This window comes from Orbicella franksi, chromosome 4 (genome assembly GCF_964199315.1).
Source record: "Orbicella franksi chromosome 4, jaOrbFran1.1, whole genome shotgun sequence".
NCBI lineage: Eukaryota > Metazoa > Cnidaria > Anthozoa > Scleractinia > Merulinidae > Orbicella > Orbicella franksi.
Window position 1 is genome coordinate 10,703,050 of NC_138148.1, and position 15,418 is coordinate 10,718,467.

Genomic DNA, 15,418 nt, shown 5'->3' on the forward strand with positions numbered 1-15,418 from the left:
AATACGAGACACCGCCAATGGTCTCGCACAAGTCAAATATTCACTGCAAGATTCCAATTTCTAACCAAGTCCACACGTTCGATCCGGTCGAGTCGAATGCAATTCTTGGATTGCAAATGAAATGAACATTTTTTTTTATTGAACTTCATAATTCATTTCTAAAACGAGTAAACCGGAACATATGTTCGAATGGAATATTCAGATTTTGGTATTTTCACAAATCTCTTCCAATATCATCTATTTTGTTCTTTTTGGTTTCTTTTATTATTCAAAAACTCACATGACGGTCTGAATACACATGTGAATATGCCGAGACAGATGAGATTTCACTGAAGTTACGTTCCAACCCATTACAAAATTCCGCTCTATAATACACCGATAAATTCTTTATCTTTCTTACTGTGCTTTTCTGTTTTCGTAAAACATGCAACAAAGCTGCTGTGAGATGAGCAGATTTTGGAAGCTGCGTTCAATTGGTGAAATTTACTCAGGCGAACCAAATGTCTGCGAAAAACAAATAATAGCGAGTTTTGATGTTTAAACAATTTTGGTTAGCGCGAATGACGTAATTCTACTGTGACAAATTTGTGCAATAAACAGCTTGCAGTTTTGCAAACCAGCATGGTTGCTTGAGGGAACGGTTGTTAGCTTAATTACCTCAAATTACTGAAAAAATAATTAAATCTTTTTGTTTCATTGTTATTTTATCAATATAGTTTTGCTCCATCGACGGGAGACTATAACACTTGCGGTGTACAATCTATGCTCTCTTTGGCAACATCTAATTAAGTGCAACTTTTGACAAAAATATTGAAAAAAGCGCAACAGCGACCATATAAGGTTGACTCAGCTCGAGGAAGGCTTGATTAAACCTCGGCGTGTAAGTTTCTGGAAAACAAATAAAACTGAAGTGATCTTATGGTTGAATGCGTGAATAAATTTAGAGAGAGATATTTTTACTGAGGAATATCTCAGGATCAGTCAGTTTGTATATCGGCTGTCGCAAAGGAAACATTTACTTAACCGCGACAACACTGTCAATCGCAAAGCGACCCAAAGCAAATCAACCATCTCTTGGAGCGCTCTGTTTCAAAATTTTTGGTACTGCTCATTATCACAAAGTCCGGGCTTCAGTTATAATGGCATTTTTTGAGGCTTTCATCCTATATAAAAGAAACGCAAAGGCAAAAGCAACAACAATACATCAACATATCAACATCCTCGAGTTTTCTTGACCAATCATAGGTCAGAATTTGCAGTGTCGCTTTGGCGCCAAAACGACGCGGCATCCACTAAGCGGTACATTCCCGGAAGTCGTGAAAATATATTGCACTCAACTGTTGTTCCATGGTCTTATATAGAATTCTCAATTATTTTCAGAAACGGAACATATTTCTGCGCAGCCTTATCTTGATTTCAGAGTCAACCAGTATAGCTACCTCTTGAAAGTGAAAAACAATCAAGAACTCAGGTAGAAAAAAAAAAGAGAATTAAGAAACACGGAGAAACTATTGCAGTTCCCGAGGATTATTCGCTCCAGCTCCAAAGATCAAGACCAGAAAGTGAAGATTGGTTCAGATTAGGTTTACTAAAAACCTCTTTCCCGTTTCAAAGCGATCTTCGCGTAGAAACGGGTAGATTAGACGCTCAACCGGCTAAATGTCGTATAACCGTGACTGTGAACGCCACGGGTGCTCTATAGTGGCATAGCTTGGGTTTTTCGCTCCTGTTGTTATGTGTCGGTTCTTAGGGAACCAGACGAAAGTTGTCAGTTGTTGCCGTAAGGACTAGTCTTTCGTTTATCTTTTGTTAACTGGGCTAACACCTGGCCGGACTTTTTAAATTGAATTTACCTAATACAGTATATGGCAGAAAATCTCGCTGCGTCACCAACACGGGCTGTAAACAATTACAGGGCCGTAGTTAGTAACAGGCAAACCGAGGCACCTGCCTCAATTATTATTATTATTTTTTTGTTTTTGCTGTTTATAGTCATCGTAAACACCCTAAATACCTAGGAAGAGAATTTAACAACGGACATTGCCTCAGTCAAAATTTATTTCATGGACATTGCCTCAGTCAAATTTTTTTTCGTGGACATTGCCCCAGTCATAATTTTTTCATGGTCATTGCCCCAGTCATAATTTTTTCATGGACATTGCCTCAGTCATAATTTTTTCATGGACATTGCCTCACTCATGATTTTTCCATCGACATTACCTCAGTCATAATTTTTTATGACTACGGCCCTCAATCATGGCCAAAATTCTTACGTCACGGTTACTTTGTCATTTCAGTTCCACATTGACAGGTACCTATCTTTTTTTCTGATTTTCTTTTCATAGTTCGCCTGTCTAGAAGTTTCGCACCTTACGCAGGTCAAGTAATCGTTTATCACCAAGGGGTCTGGGGCACAGTTTGCGACAACGGTTGGGACGAGAACGATGCCGCAGTTGTGTGCCGGGAATTAGGCTATCCTGGTGTAACCATGGCAACTAAAGGCACTTTTTACAGATATGGTTCAGTGGGAACAATTAATATCGAATTGGTGGGTTGCTATGGCAACGAGACGAAATTGAGTCAATGTTCATATACGACTTCCGCTGAGCAGTCAGTTTGTAGAACTGAATGGCGGCGGAATGAGGCGGGGGTGATCTGTCAAGCCGGGAACAACACAGATGTCAAAGGTAAGGTACTCAGATCATAAAGTTAGCGACTGGAAGTTAAAACTACGCGGTAACGGGGTAAAAAAAATAATAGCCATGTCAACTATATTCACCACTGTACATTTTACAGGTTTATAATTATCACGATTATCAGTCGAGGAAGGTGCGACATAGCTTTGGTAACAAAGTTTTGGACTTAAAATTAAGGTGTTGCCGTTGCCTCGTTTCCAATGGCGACAACATCGTTACCTGCATTTTCCCGCGCTTTGCTGTCAATAACAGTTAACTACTGATATATCAGGCATATCTCGTCCATCTGTAAAGATAGAACGCGAGCTCTGATTACTTGAGCAGTAAGTTCTGCACAATTGCAAAGCAGTGCATTTCTCTTTCTTAATTCATTTTATGAAAACAGACAAAAAAGTTTCCAATAATTAGGTTTTCTCCTTTATTTTCTTGCTTACGCCATTCAACCTAGCCAACTTGACCCTAACCAAACTAAAGAAACACTGTCGTGGAATACTCCAGGGCTGTTTCTGGAAAGAACTGTCAATAACTTAGCCTCGATACCCAATTCGTTAAGTTCCGAATGGTTTCAAGATTCCTGGAGGGCACATGGTCCAAGCTAAATAAATATCATCTTTTCGCCAGATATTCCAAAGCTTCGCCTGTCTGCTCATCCCGACTGGGAGGGGTCTGGACTGGTGGAAGTGTTCATTAACGGCCAGTGGGGAAGGGTGTGCCACCACCAGTGGGATTCCCTGGATGCTGAAGTAGTTTGCCGTCAGCTCGGATTTCCCGGTGCAGAAAGGTCAACTTGTTGCGGGTTGTACTTCGGGAGGGGTTCTGGACCTCCGCTTATGACGTATGTACGGTGTACTGGAAAGGAAAGCTCGATATTTCACTGCCCCCACTACTTGGGAAAGGGATCGTGTGGAAGACGGCAGACTGCAGGAGTCGTATGCAAACTAGATAAACCAAATGGTAAGTAGCTGTAAAAATTACCTTATGTTCTATTTTTACATAACGTTGGAGCTCATGCAAACAGTCGAACCTCTACTGACGGCCACATCTCTACAACGGCCACTTTTTCTGGTCTTGGCGGACACTCCATACATTTACTCTCATTTTAACCTCTCGACAACGGCAATGGCCACTATAACGCCTCCTAACTGCCAAAATAACCTCTCGACAACGGCCAGTTAATCAGTGACTGACGAACGGTGTACATAAAACCTCATTTTTTTTATTGTAAAAGGTCACCAAACTTGACCCTCACCGCGCTTCATTTGTATGAAATGTTGCACCACCGAAAAAAACAGGTGTCATATTACACCCCTTCCTCCCCATAACGACCACCTCTCTACAACGGGCACTTTCCACTATCCTCAAGGTGGCTGTTGCGGAGAGGTTCGACCATACTATGATGTGTTAGCCAATCAGATCGTGCAAGGCTCTGCAAAAAATGGTTTCTCGACGCACAAATTTGTGTGTTCTTCTCCCTTGTCTCGTTATCTTGTAACTATGGCAATCAAACTAAGAAATTTGAAAGGCTCCGTTGTTTAAAAGCTGATAATGCTTTTCACCGAATTGTGGATACGTTTGACGAAACAAACTAAGCAATCCACTGGATAGAAGCGGACAATATAGATAACGGTACCCATCTTTTGGACAACCGAGGTCTAGAATGAGACTCAATTCAACTTCGTGAAACAACCGGCAGTGAATGGTAACAATGACAGCTCGAAATATCCAATCCGTAAGGTGGAGAAAGAGGTGAAGAATTAGATTCTTTGTAGTTCTTGAGATGACATTTGTGTCACTTGTCATTAACCTTCCTCAATTCTTCATCCGTATGCCCACAGTTCGCCTAGTGGGATCTCCTCTTGCGCATGCGGGTTTTGTACAGATCCGCCATTATGGCCGCTGGGGGTCATTCTGTGACTGGTCCTGGGGACTAACGCAAGGCCACGTGGTGTGTCGAGAATTGGGTTATCGCAGAGCCCTTTTCACTACTTTTGGTGAATTATTTGAACAGCAGTCTGGGTACCTGTGGGTAGAGGAAGCACAATGTACCGGAAATGAGTCATCCATCTTTCGCTGCGATTTGACATACATCCGGAACAGCGATGAAGCATGGGGCTGTGATCATAGTCACGAAGGCGGGGTAATCTGCGAGTCCAGTAAAGAACCCGGATTGAACAGTAAGTATAGTTAACAAGAAATGCAAGTCACTTTTTTATTTATGAGGCTTTGAGTGGAACACCATATTAATCTCGTGTCTCCGCAAATACAATGTAGTACCCTGGCCACTTAAGCTTTACGCTTACAAGTCTCACAGGTCTTACAACAGCGATCGAGATATAAAAATATAATTTTGATAAAGTGAATAAAATTGTTTGACTAAATACGTGGATTGCGATAAATGACTCCAACGATAATACAATAATTCTTATTATAGCATGAAGTAAAATCATGTCTTTCAATTTTTCGATGAAACTGTTCAGACTTTTCAAAAACAGTTGAGAGGCGCGGTGGCCTCATGGTTAGTGCGCTCTAGGTCTGAGCCCTGGCCAGGGACATAGTGTTGTATTCTTGGACAAGACACTTTTCTCTCACAGTGCCTCTCTCCACCCAGGTGTATAAATTGGTGCCGGGGGTAACGCTGCGATGGACTAGCATCCCAACCAGGGGGGAGTATAAATACTCCTAGTCGCTTCATGCTACAGAAACCGGGATAAACTCCGGCCTGATGGGCCACTTGACCCGTACGGAGAATTTACCTTTTTTACCCTGCGGACCCTGTCGGTATCCAGCCTAAAAGTTATTTCTGGTTTGTTTTACAGCAACAGCGGACGTTAGGTTGTATGGTAGCAACTCCACCCACATGGGAAGGGTGGAAATAAAACAGCACGGTTTCTGGCACATTGTTTGCAGTATTGGCTGGGACAAACACGACGCTGATGTAGTTTGTCGTCAGCTGGGATTCCCGGAGGCTGTGGTGGAGGTTGGACACGATCAGTTTGGTTCTGGCTCTGGACCAATGTGGCTGACCAGTGTCGGTTGCCAGGGAAACGAGACATCGTTAGATAAATGTGTGAGCGCAGGATGGGAGCTCGAGACGGATTGTGGGAAGAGATATGGCGCCGGAGTGATATGCAAAATGGACAACATTACAGGAGGTAAGTTATTGTAAAATTAGGGCCTAACCGAGTGTTTCACTGAATTTTGTCTCGCACGTAAAACCAACCAATATGCTACGAAAATCACCAAACCTTGGAATGGGCTCGAATTTTCTTACAGCGACCACTCCCACTTTCTTTTGCTGACCCACCAACATTCCCTCGTGTTGTTGTGAGTTGACTGCAAGCGAAGTTCAAACTAAGAGTTGGGGAAAGAGAAGGAAACGGATAAATGTGTTAAAAATATTTTAACACATCTATCTGTTTCTTTCCCTTTAGTTTGAATTCGTAACTTGTATCCATCGATGGACTAAAAATCAACTTAAAATCAGTGTAAACGCATTATTAGTCGCGCGAGACATGTGGAATATTCTGTTAACGCTGGCACATTTACCTGCAGCAGGGAGACTGAGTGTACTTATGCAAGTTAAGAATAATATATATGTATTTTTTCGTTTAGATGGTGAAGTACGACTTCACGGATCCAACCAAGCAAACGAAGGCCGAGTGGAAATTAAATTAGGAGGAGTCTGGGGAACAATATCCTATAAGGACTGGGATATACGTGACGGTCACGTGGTATGTCGTCAGCTTGGATACCGTCGGGCTGTGCGCGTGTACTCGCATTCCAGGTAAACAAACAAACAACCAAACAAAACAGAGCTTTTTGTTGTTTCCAGGATTTATGTGAAAGCTTTTAACTAATTATTAGGTCAGGTAGTCTGCGAACGCAGACGTATTTCGGGCTATTGCCTGTCTCCGCCGAAAATAACGTCTGCGAACCCGAGCCAGGAAACGATTTCTATGACGTAATGACTTTTGTTTCCCCTTGGCCAATCAGATTCCATGATAGAATGAAACTCGAGTGCTCCTCGCAGCGAATATCTCGCGCAGTACTTCTGGGGCTACTTGGGCTAAACTGTGAAATTCTTAAAATTCCTACGTCAAAAAAATAATTTCCTGGCTCGGGTTCGCAGACGTTATTTTCGCCGGAGACAAGCGACAGCCGGAAATACGTCTGCGTTCGCAGGCTATAGGTCAGGTCGATTTAAAATAATAGAATAACCGTCATTCAAGACTTCCAAATTGTCCGTTGTAACGAGAGAAGAACATCAAAAATATTAGTTTAGAACCGCATGAAGTGTCCGTAACTCCGTGATAGTGAGAGTTGCCTCCATAGATTTCTTTAAAAGGGAGGTTTAGCAAGCCACGACGGCGACGCCAACGAGAATGCCACCTAACAAAAGGTTTAATGAGCATAACAATGGCTATGTACGTGCGTTTTGAATCTTGGTACGTTTTTTAGCCGTCATCTGTAAAACAACAACGTGAAATGACCAAGTTCTTCGTATTTTGGAGAACGAGAACCGCAGTGGCCTATTTTCATATCGTCGATTGGAATTGAACGCTGTCATTGCATATTTAGCTTGAGCAAGTGTTAAGACCGACAGGCGTACTGAGTAGAAATACACAGTTGCGACATTCGAAGGTAAGATATAAATCCATTTCTTTCAAGGCGTCGTCCTCGGCGTCGCCGTCGTCACTGCTAAAGCTCCCTTTTGTAGTTTCGGACGGGGATGTAACGTCTGTCTGTATTAGCGAGGTGCCCGTAATAGCGGCGTGTCCGCAAGGCGAGGGTTGACTGTATGTAGGGATTAACTTTCTTTTTCTTCATCCCTCATCCTTTGTTACTTCAGTCCAATCCCAACGCTTAGCTACAGAATAATGACGGCAGGATGTACCGTGCAATCGTGAAATTCGATGGATCCGTTGATAATTAGGCTGGAAACCTTGAGGATTATCTGATGTTTCACATTTCAGGTATGGCAAAGGTGATTCCATTTGGTTGAGTGATCTGCAGTGCACAGGACACGAGAGAAATCTTTTAGAATGTCCGCGTGAGTTAAACTTCGACCTCTACGCGTCCTTTCAAAACGCCGGAGTTGAATGCACGAACGATACCAACTATACAAGTGGTAAGTGATTTACTGAACTTTTTTTCTTAAATTGTATAAAACAAAATAAAATAAAATATAATACTTTACTAACATAATTAACAGACTTTCATTAATTCAGTTCAAAAACTAACATGTACATGACTAACTCACTCACTCACTTACACAGAATTACACAGCAGAGCCACACCTAAAGTCTAGTATTTATGTTGTTCATTTCTTCTTAAACATATCTAAATTATTATTTTTTGGTTGACTGAACTTGTCTCATACACTTCAAAAGATTGGCAACAAACCAACTGTACACGTTTTTCAATGTTTATTTTCTTCTTAACCCCATCACCATCTTGCTGAAATTCCAGTGGATGAGCATTTTCTTGCGATAGTTAATTTGAAGTGCATTGATTATGTATCACAAGATTACGTCTCAAAGATAAAACATGCAACTTATAAATCAGAATGAGACTGAAGTATATCATTCAGAAATAAGTCCATAAGCTTTAAACGGACAAGGAACTTAACAAAGTTTGATTGTGACAAATATTAACAATAATTGATAAATAACCCGCCTTTCGTGTCCTCAGAGAATTTGTTATAATTAACAATTAGACCCGTAGCCCGCAAGGGCTACGGGTCAATAGCCCATGAGGCGAAGCCGATTAAACTGCAAGATTTACATTAGTCCACTAGTTGGGTGATACTAGAGCGTTTTATCATATGGCTAGCTCCATGAGCGGGCAAGATGAACCAAATCCAGTACTGTGACTGGCTACCCGAGCGGGCAAGATAAAACTGTCTTGCCCTCTCGGGACTCGAAAGCTTTATAATAAATCCTTTATTGAGCAAGCTTGTTCGGTGAAGATGGCTGGATATTGGCCTCGTTCTTTTTTTGCGAGTTTATGGACCTCGACTCCGTCTTGGTCCATCAACACGCAAAAAAAAAAAAGAACGAGGACAATATCCAGCCATCTTGACCGAACAAGCTTGGTCAATAACCCATATATCTTCTCTACATTTTATTTCGATCCAGAGAAAAGTAGGCTAAAACCAAACCTTAACTTTTGTTTCACATATTCAATGTTTTACTCTTCAAATAATAAAATCCTTCTCAAAGAACTCTAAAATCAGAAAACGTCGTTTTTTTTGCGGGTAATAAGGGTGATTTCCTTGTGAACGAGAAAAAGAAGTAGAACGCAGCTTTAATTAAGCAGTTGTTTTCATGGTGGTTTAATGTGCTCCCAAAGTTTCCCGAGTGTTTTTATGGAGCATTTTCACACGACGTCACGGCAGCCATATTGTTGTTCCAAAACAATGAAACGGCGGCCATGTTGGTCTACCAAACAAATCCCGTGGGTTGAACTATTTTCTTATGTTCCAAAACGTTTGCGTGTGTGCATGCCAAGTGAGTGGAAACGTTCTGTAACTCAATGGAAACAATTTACGAAGTAATTTTGTATAACTCCATCAAGTTACGAAAAATGGCGTTCCGTCAATCGATGATCACGTCTGCTTCATAAAATTGTTTGTCATTTCCCTCACTTTTACTGCAGAGGTGGAGGTTCGTTTGTTCGGAATGGACACATCACACGCAGGTCACGTGCAAGTCAAGTATAATGGCACGTGGGGAACGATTTGTGCGGTGCCAGATTTGACATACCGGTCAGCGAAGGTGATATGTCGTCAGCTGCGCCAGGGACCTCCAGTAAAGCACAAGTTCTCAAACAATGAGTGTACAGCGACCAATTACGGAGCAGAAAGAGTGTGGCTGTCTGACTTGAACTGCCAGGGATATGAAGAGTCCATTGATGAATGTCCTCACAGGGGCTGGGGAATAATGGACCCAGAATACTGTAGAGGATGCACGCCTAAATATTGCAGTGTTTGCTTGATTTGTCAGCCAATGGACGCTAATGTTACAGGTACAGTGAAATCTTTATTGACTTTCTTCATGAAACATTTATTGTTACATGAGTAATCTAATACCCTTTTCATTTTGGAGGTGTTCTTTAAACGACAGCCCATAATATACCTGTTTCAAAGAAAGCCAAATTATTTGACGGTTGGGTAACCTTAGTTACAAAGAGAATTAATATAAGGTCTATGCAACATTCAGAAAACTATGAAAAGTTACATTGAGTTTCAATTTAATTTGGTGGTTTATTTGTACGCTCAGTTTAATTTATCTCAACGCAAAGATTGTGGGATACACCTGACTCATAATGATAAACGTACACTCCAAAGAAAGCCATTTAATGACAAACATAATATAATGAAAAATATGAAACAGATTGCCCTTGGAAGTGAGGATATGTTAGAAGCTGCATCTCTCATGAAAGAGGTGGCTTCGGTGAGCTTTTATTTTTTTAACTCATGGAAGTTCGCGCAGAATAATTCCCCAGAAAGAGGATAACTGTTACGTAGGAAAAAAAGAGGAAGAGTAATGTCATTTATATCCACCATAGTTAATTAATGTGCGTGCCTTTCACAGTAATGTCAGTAATGTGCGCACAACCTGGTAAAGAGCACCCTCAGGGATATATATATATGTTGGGCGCAAAATTCAATTTACCATGTTATGCTAAGTAAATTTTATAGAATTACCTTATAAAATTGCAGGGAATGTAATTAACGGTATATTTGTTTGACTGCTTTCTGGGCATCCTTTGTTTCAACGCTTCTCTAAACATTGGAATGCATTCGGGGCAAAGAAGTCTAACGCAGTACAATACGACACTAGGAATCCAACAAATAAGAGACGTGGATATTACAATACAAAGAGTCTTGGAGAGTTTCTTGATTTGTTCGGGTGCTCCTTCTCTGTTATGAGCTGTGTCGACGGCAGGAGCACTTTTTGAAAGTCTTGTTCGGATAGCGAGGTAAGAAACGCAGATGGATGTCAAAGCTAGAACGACAATACAGCAAAAAGGAACTATCCAATGTACGAAATCGAAGATGCCATTTGCAACTAGCAGTGTTAATGCACCTAGAGCTGCTCCGGCTGCCCACACAAAAATGGCACTGTAGATGTAGCCTTTGAGGCTTGCGACTCGATGGCGGAGCGGCCAAATCAAAGCATATGCCCGTTCCAGAGAAATGAGTACGAGGAAAAATACTGACGCGAAGGAAAACGCTGTTTGAAATGCCGCTAGAATATCCAGATTACTTGCGCTTTTGATTCTGCTTTCTTCAAGTTGCCGAGGAATTTGAAGTGCTCCACTCATAAAGGCTTCGTTTGGTCACTGGTCAGGTCATTATTTGATGAAAAGACCTCACAATGACTTCTTAATGACGTCATGATAATGTTTTGACTTAATCTTAACCATGGTCACTCGTGGTCACTCGTGGTCACTCGTGGTCACTCGTGGTCACTCGTGAGTACTTTTAGACCCTATCGTTGAATTTCAGTATGATTTTTTCTACGGATACGATAAAAGCTCGTTTTTCAGCTGGAAGCCGTTCACAGTTAGTGCTTAGCGATACGCTGCTTTTCCGGTAATCCCGGTTTTAGTACAGGCTCATAATTTTAGTACGAAATTTTTTTCGGCCACAATAGGATTTTTTTTTAAGTCGCGCGCTTGGAAGGGTAGTTAATTATGTCACTTATTCCAACCCAAGCGCGCGCCTGGCGTTTAAACCATGCCTTACGTAATGCACAGACCGTGTGTCCACAAAAAAGATGGCACCGCCCTCAACTGTCCTTCAGTAATTTTCTGAGCATTTTCGTTTCTGATGCAAACGTGAAACGGCTAATAAAATGTAAGGAGTTTCAATAAAACGTCACTTACCATTACTTCCTGCGCACTATTCGTCAGTCTGTTGTCTTTTGCAAAATTTGATGGCACTTCCGGCAGCGAAAGACACAACTCTCCCGCTTTATCTCATCTAAACATGCTCTACCCCATTAATTTCTCCCCTAACTTTCTTGCATCCTATTAATTTTTTACCCAAATATGCAGTATCCTGAAAACCCCTAATAGGGCCTCACTGATGAACTGATAAAGCTGATCAAGGTACACAGGTCGTAATCTTTTGACCTGATACTGTCAGTTTTCTTTTTTCCTCTCTTTTTTTAATACACGAACCCCCGCCCACCCCTCCCCTGCCACCTACCCTGCAAAAATAACCTAGAAAATGCCTGCAGGTAGAAGCTCATGTTCAGATCATTCTGGGAAAGCCAGTTACTAGTTTAGCCACAGAAATGCGTAAAATGGCTTTAATGTTAGTTACATTTTCACTTCCTACCCACGCTACCCCTACCCGTTGGAATGTGCATTTGTCAAATGTAACGCAATCTGTGGAATAATGGCGGGTGCACAACAGATCAAAACAGAACTCGGCTGAGCTTAAACGAGTTCTTGATGAGAATCCTCGATTAAGAGGAAAGATTTTAAAGGCTGCTAACAGACTTCTGGGTCAGTTAGGATCTCAGCAAATTGTTAAACTTCTTTTAAACGGCGGCTTATGAGACGGAAGACAAATGATATTGATAGCTGTTATGAAGCGAGCTTCGGAGAGTTGAAATCTGCTTAACCGTGGCGATGTCTGAGAGTGATTTCGTACACTAATCACCTAAAATGTGGCTGAAACATACTGGAAATATAACATGAGGCATCGTGGAACATACAGTTGTCGACATGTCGCGAGGTAAGTGGAATATATCATTATTTTCTCATTGCATCGATATTTTCACAATATTATGCTAATTAGGACGGCAGTCTTTGTTGACAAAAGCACAGCTTAAAACTTCTTCTAACATTTTACAGTTTTAACTTGTAGTGTTTGTAAGGTACATTTCGGTGCATCATACATAATCTACTTAAGCGCGCAATGTAAGTTGGGAAGTTGATTATTAAAGCAGCATGGCGGACTTCTAGATTTGATTCGTGTGTCGTATCCGTTCATTGCAATAATCCAGTTCCATCGGTTGTGGAACGTGACATCTGACGACGAGGATTGAAGTTGCAACTGCTCAGACCATGGCGTCAATAAAGATAGACGATTTGACGAGTGTAAAACCCTTCGACCCACATGGTGAACCTTCAGGCGTGTGAAGGCGATGGCAGAGTTGGTTGAAAAGTTTCTCGATGTATGCCGACAGCAAAGGCTTGCTCATCGAGGCGGATAAAGCGGATAAAGCGGATAATAAAATCCAGAGTAGAGCTTTACTCCTTCATTCTGCTGGCGAAGCTGTTCAAGAAATTTTCGAAACGTTGGCTGACACAGGCGAGGCGAGAGATTACGAAAAAGCGATGAAGGCTTTGAACGATTATTTCATTCCAAAGGTAAGTTTGACATACCAAAATCACCTGTTCCGCAGCATGGAACAACAGGACGGCGAAACTGTGGCTCAGTTCCTGACGCGATTGAGGCAAGTGGTCAAGGACTGTGACTACGGCGAACAAGCCGAAAACCAGATTCGTGATCAAGTCGTGCAGAGATGTAAATCACATGAATTAAGGAAGAAACTACTGGAAAAAGGTGAGAAATTAACCTTAGAGCTGTTACTTTCGACGGCAGCAAATCACGAGCGAGTTCAATCACAGCTGGAGAATATGGAAGGCAGAAAGGATGTGAATTTGGTCCGCGACAAGCAGGAAGACAAAGAGAAGGAGTCTGTAAAGCGAGCATGCTACAGATGTGGAAAAGTAGGACATTTTGGACGAGACTCTGAATGCCCTGCGAAAGGAAAAACTTGCCATAAGTGTGGAGGAGCTGACCATTTTGGTTCGCAGTGTAGAACGAAAACAGCCAAACCTCCCAAACCTAGACGGGAAGAGAAGACAAAAGGAAAGAAAAAGAAGTCAGTAAGGTATGTGGGAAGTGAAAGAGATGAAGACGAGTATGCATTTACTGTGAATTCCGCTACATCTCCTGAGAAAATAGATGTGACGGTGGGCGGAGTTGTAGTTGCAATGCTGATCGATTCGGGTGCGAGCACCAATGTGATTGACAAAAATCTGTGGTCAAAGTTAAAGCAAGACAAGATTAAGTGTGTGTCGAGAAAGAGTGATAAGAAACTTTATGCGTATGGCAGTAAACAGCCGCTGAACGTTCTAGGAACATTCTCAGCACTGGCAAGAATAGAGGGGAAAGAAACCGAAGCCGAATTTGTTGTTATTAATGGTGAAGCGGCGGCACTGCTTGGAAGAGAAACTGTCATACAGCTAGGCATGTGGAAATTAGGAACCCGGATCTGCACTGTGACATCTAATGAGACAATCATGTCCGATTACAAAGAAATCTTTGAAGGTGTGGGGAAGTTAAAGAATTACCAAGTTAAGTTGCATGTGAATCTGGATGTACCTCCGGTGGCGCAACCAGTCAGGCGCACCCCATTTAGTCTTCGAGACAAGGTCAAGGAAAAGATTGAAGAACTGGTAGCCATGGACATAAGTGAACCGGTAGAGGGCCCGACCGCGTGGGTTAGTCCAGTTGTAGTAGTCCCAAAGCAGAATGACGAAATACGCCTTTGTGTAGACATGCGAAGGGCTAATGAAGCCATTATCAGAGAACGTTATCCCATACCCGCAGTGGACGAAGTGCTCCAAAACCTCAACCGAAGCACGGTGTTAAGTAAACTGGATTTAAAATGGGGTTATCACCAATTGGAACTCCATCCAGATTCCAGAAGTATCACAACGTTCACTACACACTGTTGGTCTATACCAGTACAAGCGCCATATGTTTGGGATAAGCTCAGCTCCAGAAGTGTACCAGCATGTCATTCAGCAATCATTACAAGGCTGTGAAGGTGTTGCCAACATCTCAGATGATATATTATTCATGGGAAGAACACTGAAGAACATGACAGGAGATTGCAGCAAGTTTTGGAGAGGCTGAAAGAGAAGAATCTCACGCTGAATGCAGATAAGTGCAGGTTCCACATGACCCAGATGGTGTTCATGGGACTGTTGTTAAGCGAAAATGGTATTGGCCCTGCTGAAGACAAGGTAAAAGCGATCGTTGATGCAAGAGAACCGCAGAGTGCATCAGGAGTCAGAAGCTTTCTGGGACTGGCAAACTACAATGCTCGTTTCATCCCGGACTTTGCTACGGTCGCAGAGCCATTGCGCAGATTAACCAAAAAGGGTGTCCGTTTCGAGTTTGGAGAAGAGCAGAAGAACGCATTCAGTGAGCTTAAGAGGAGGCTATCAAGTGCAGAAACTCTTGGTTACTTTGATAAAAATGCCAAGACACTAATCATAGCAGACGCAAGCCCGGTAGGCCTCGGTGCGATCCTCATCCAGGAGCAGCAAGGCAGGAAAAGAGTCATTAGCTACGCAAGCAAGAGTCTAAGCGATGTGGAAAAGTGTTATTCGCAAACGGAAAAAGAAGCCTTGGCTGTTGTATGGGCATGTGAGCGATTCCGTGTGTACCTTTACGGCATTGAAATTGAACTGTACACTGATCACAAACCGTTGGAAACAATCTACTCAAGCAGATCGAAGCCGTGTGCACGAATCGAAAGATGGATCTTGCGATTACAGCCATACGAGTTCCAAGTCAATACCTACCTGGAGAGCAGAATATTGCCGATCCGTTGTCACGCTTACTGCATGCGAACGAGCAAGCAGAATCTTCATCAGCGCACAGGGTGTCAGATGAATTTGTCAGG

At 42.2% G+C, this 15,418-nt stretch overlaps 4 protein-coding genes across 4 annotated transcripts in view; 2 read left to right on the top strand and 2 right to left on the bottom strand.

Moving 5' to 3' along the window:
* The window catches only part of LOC145484618 (uncharacterized), a 407,604-nt gene that overhangs the window by 31,036 nt on the left and 361,150 nt on the right, over positions 1-15,418 (bottom strand). The window lies entirely within an intron of this gene.
* Positions 1-15,418, top strand: part of LOC145484574 (scavenger receptor cysteine-rich domain superfamily protein-like) — a 29,064-nt gene that overhangs the window by 274 nt on the left and 13,372 nt on the right. The window contains exons 2-8 of the mRNA XM_081463160.1: positions 2,346-2,687; positions 3,318-3,650; positions 4,532-4,870; positions 5,513-5,848; positions 6,309-6,480; positions 7,670-7,824; positions 9,354-9,722. Of these exons, the coding sequence (XP_081319286.1) occupies positions 2,346-2,687; positions 3,318-3,650; positions 4,532-4,870; positions 5,513-5,848; positions 6,309-6,480; positions 7,670-7,824; positions 9,354-9,722 (2,046 nt within the window). The remainder of the gene's footprint in view (positions 1-2,345; positions 2,688-3,317; positions 3,651-4,531; positions 4,871-5,512; positions 5,849-6,308; positions 6,481-7,669; positions 7,825-9,353; positions 9,723-15,418) is intronic.
* On the bottom strand, positions 10,401-11,075 carry LOC145484381 (uncharacterized). The gene has a single exon (XM_081462997.1). It carries the CDS (start codon positions 11,022-11,024, stop codon positions 10,401-10,403), a length of 624 nt encoding a protein of 207 aa, XP_081319123.1. The 5' UTR covers positions 11,025-11,075.
* LOC145484595 (uncharacterized) lies at positions 11,199-14,560 on the top strand. The gene has a single exon (XM_081463191.1). It carries the CDS (start codon positions 12,888-12,890, stop codon positions 14,550-14,552), a length of 1,665 nt encoding a protein of 554 aa, XP_081319317.1. The 5' UTR covers positions 11,199-12,887; the 3' UTR covers positions 14,553-14,560.

Coding starts and splice junctions, on each gene's coding strand:
- LOC145484381 (XM_081462997.1), bottom strand. CDS start 11,024: ATGAGTGGAGCACTTCAAATTCCTCGGCAACTTGAAGAAAGCAGAATC.
- LOC145484595 (XM_081463191.1), top strand. CDS start 12,888: ATGTATGCCGACAGCAAAGGCTTGCTCATCGAGGCGGATAAAGCGGAT.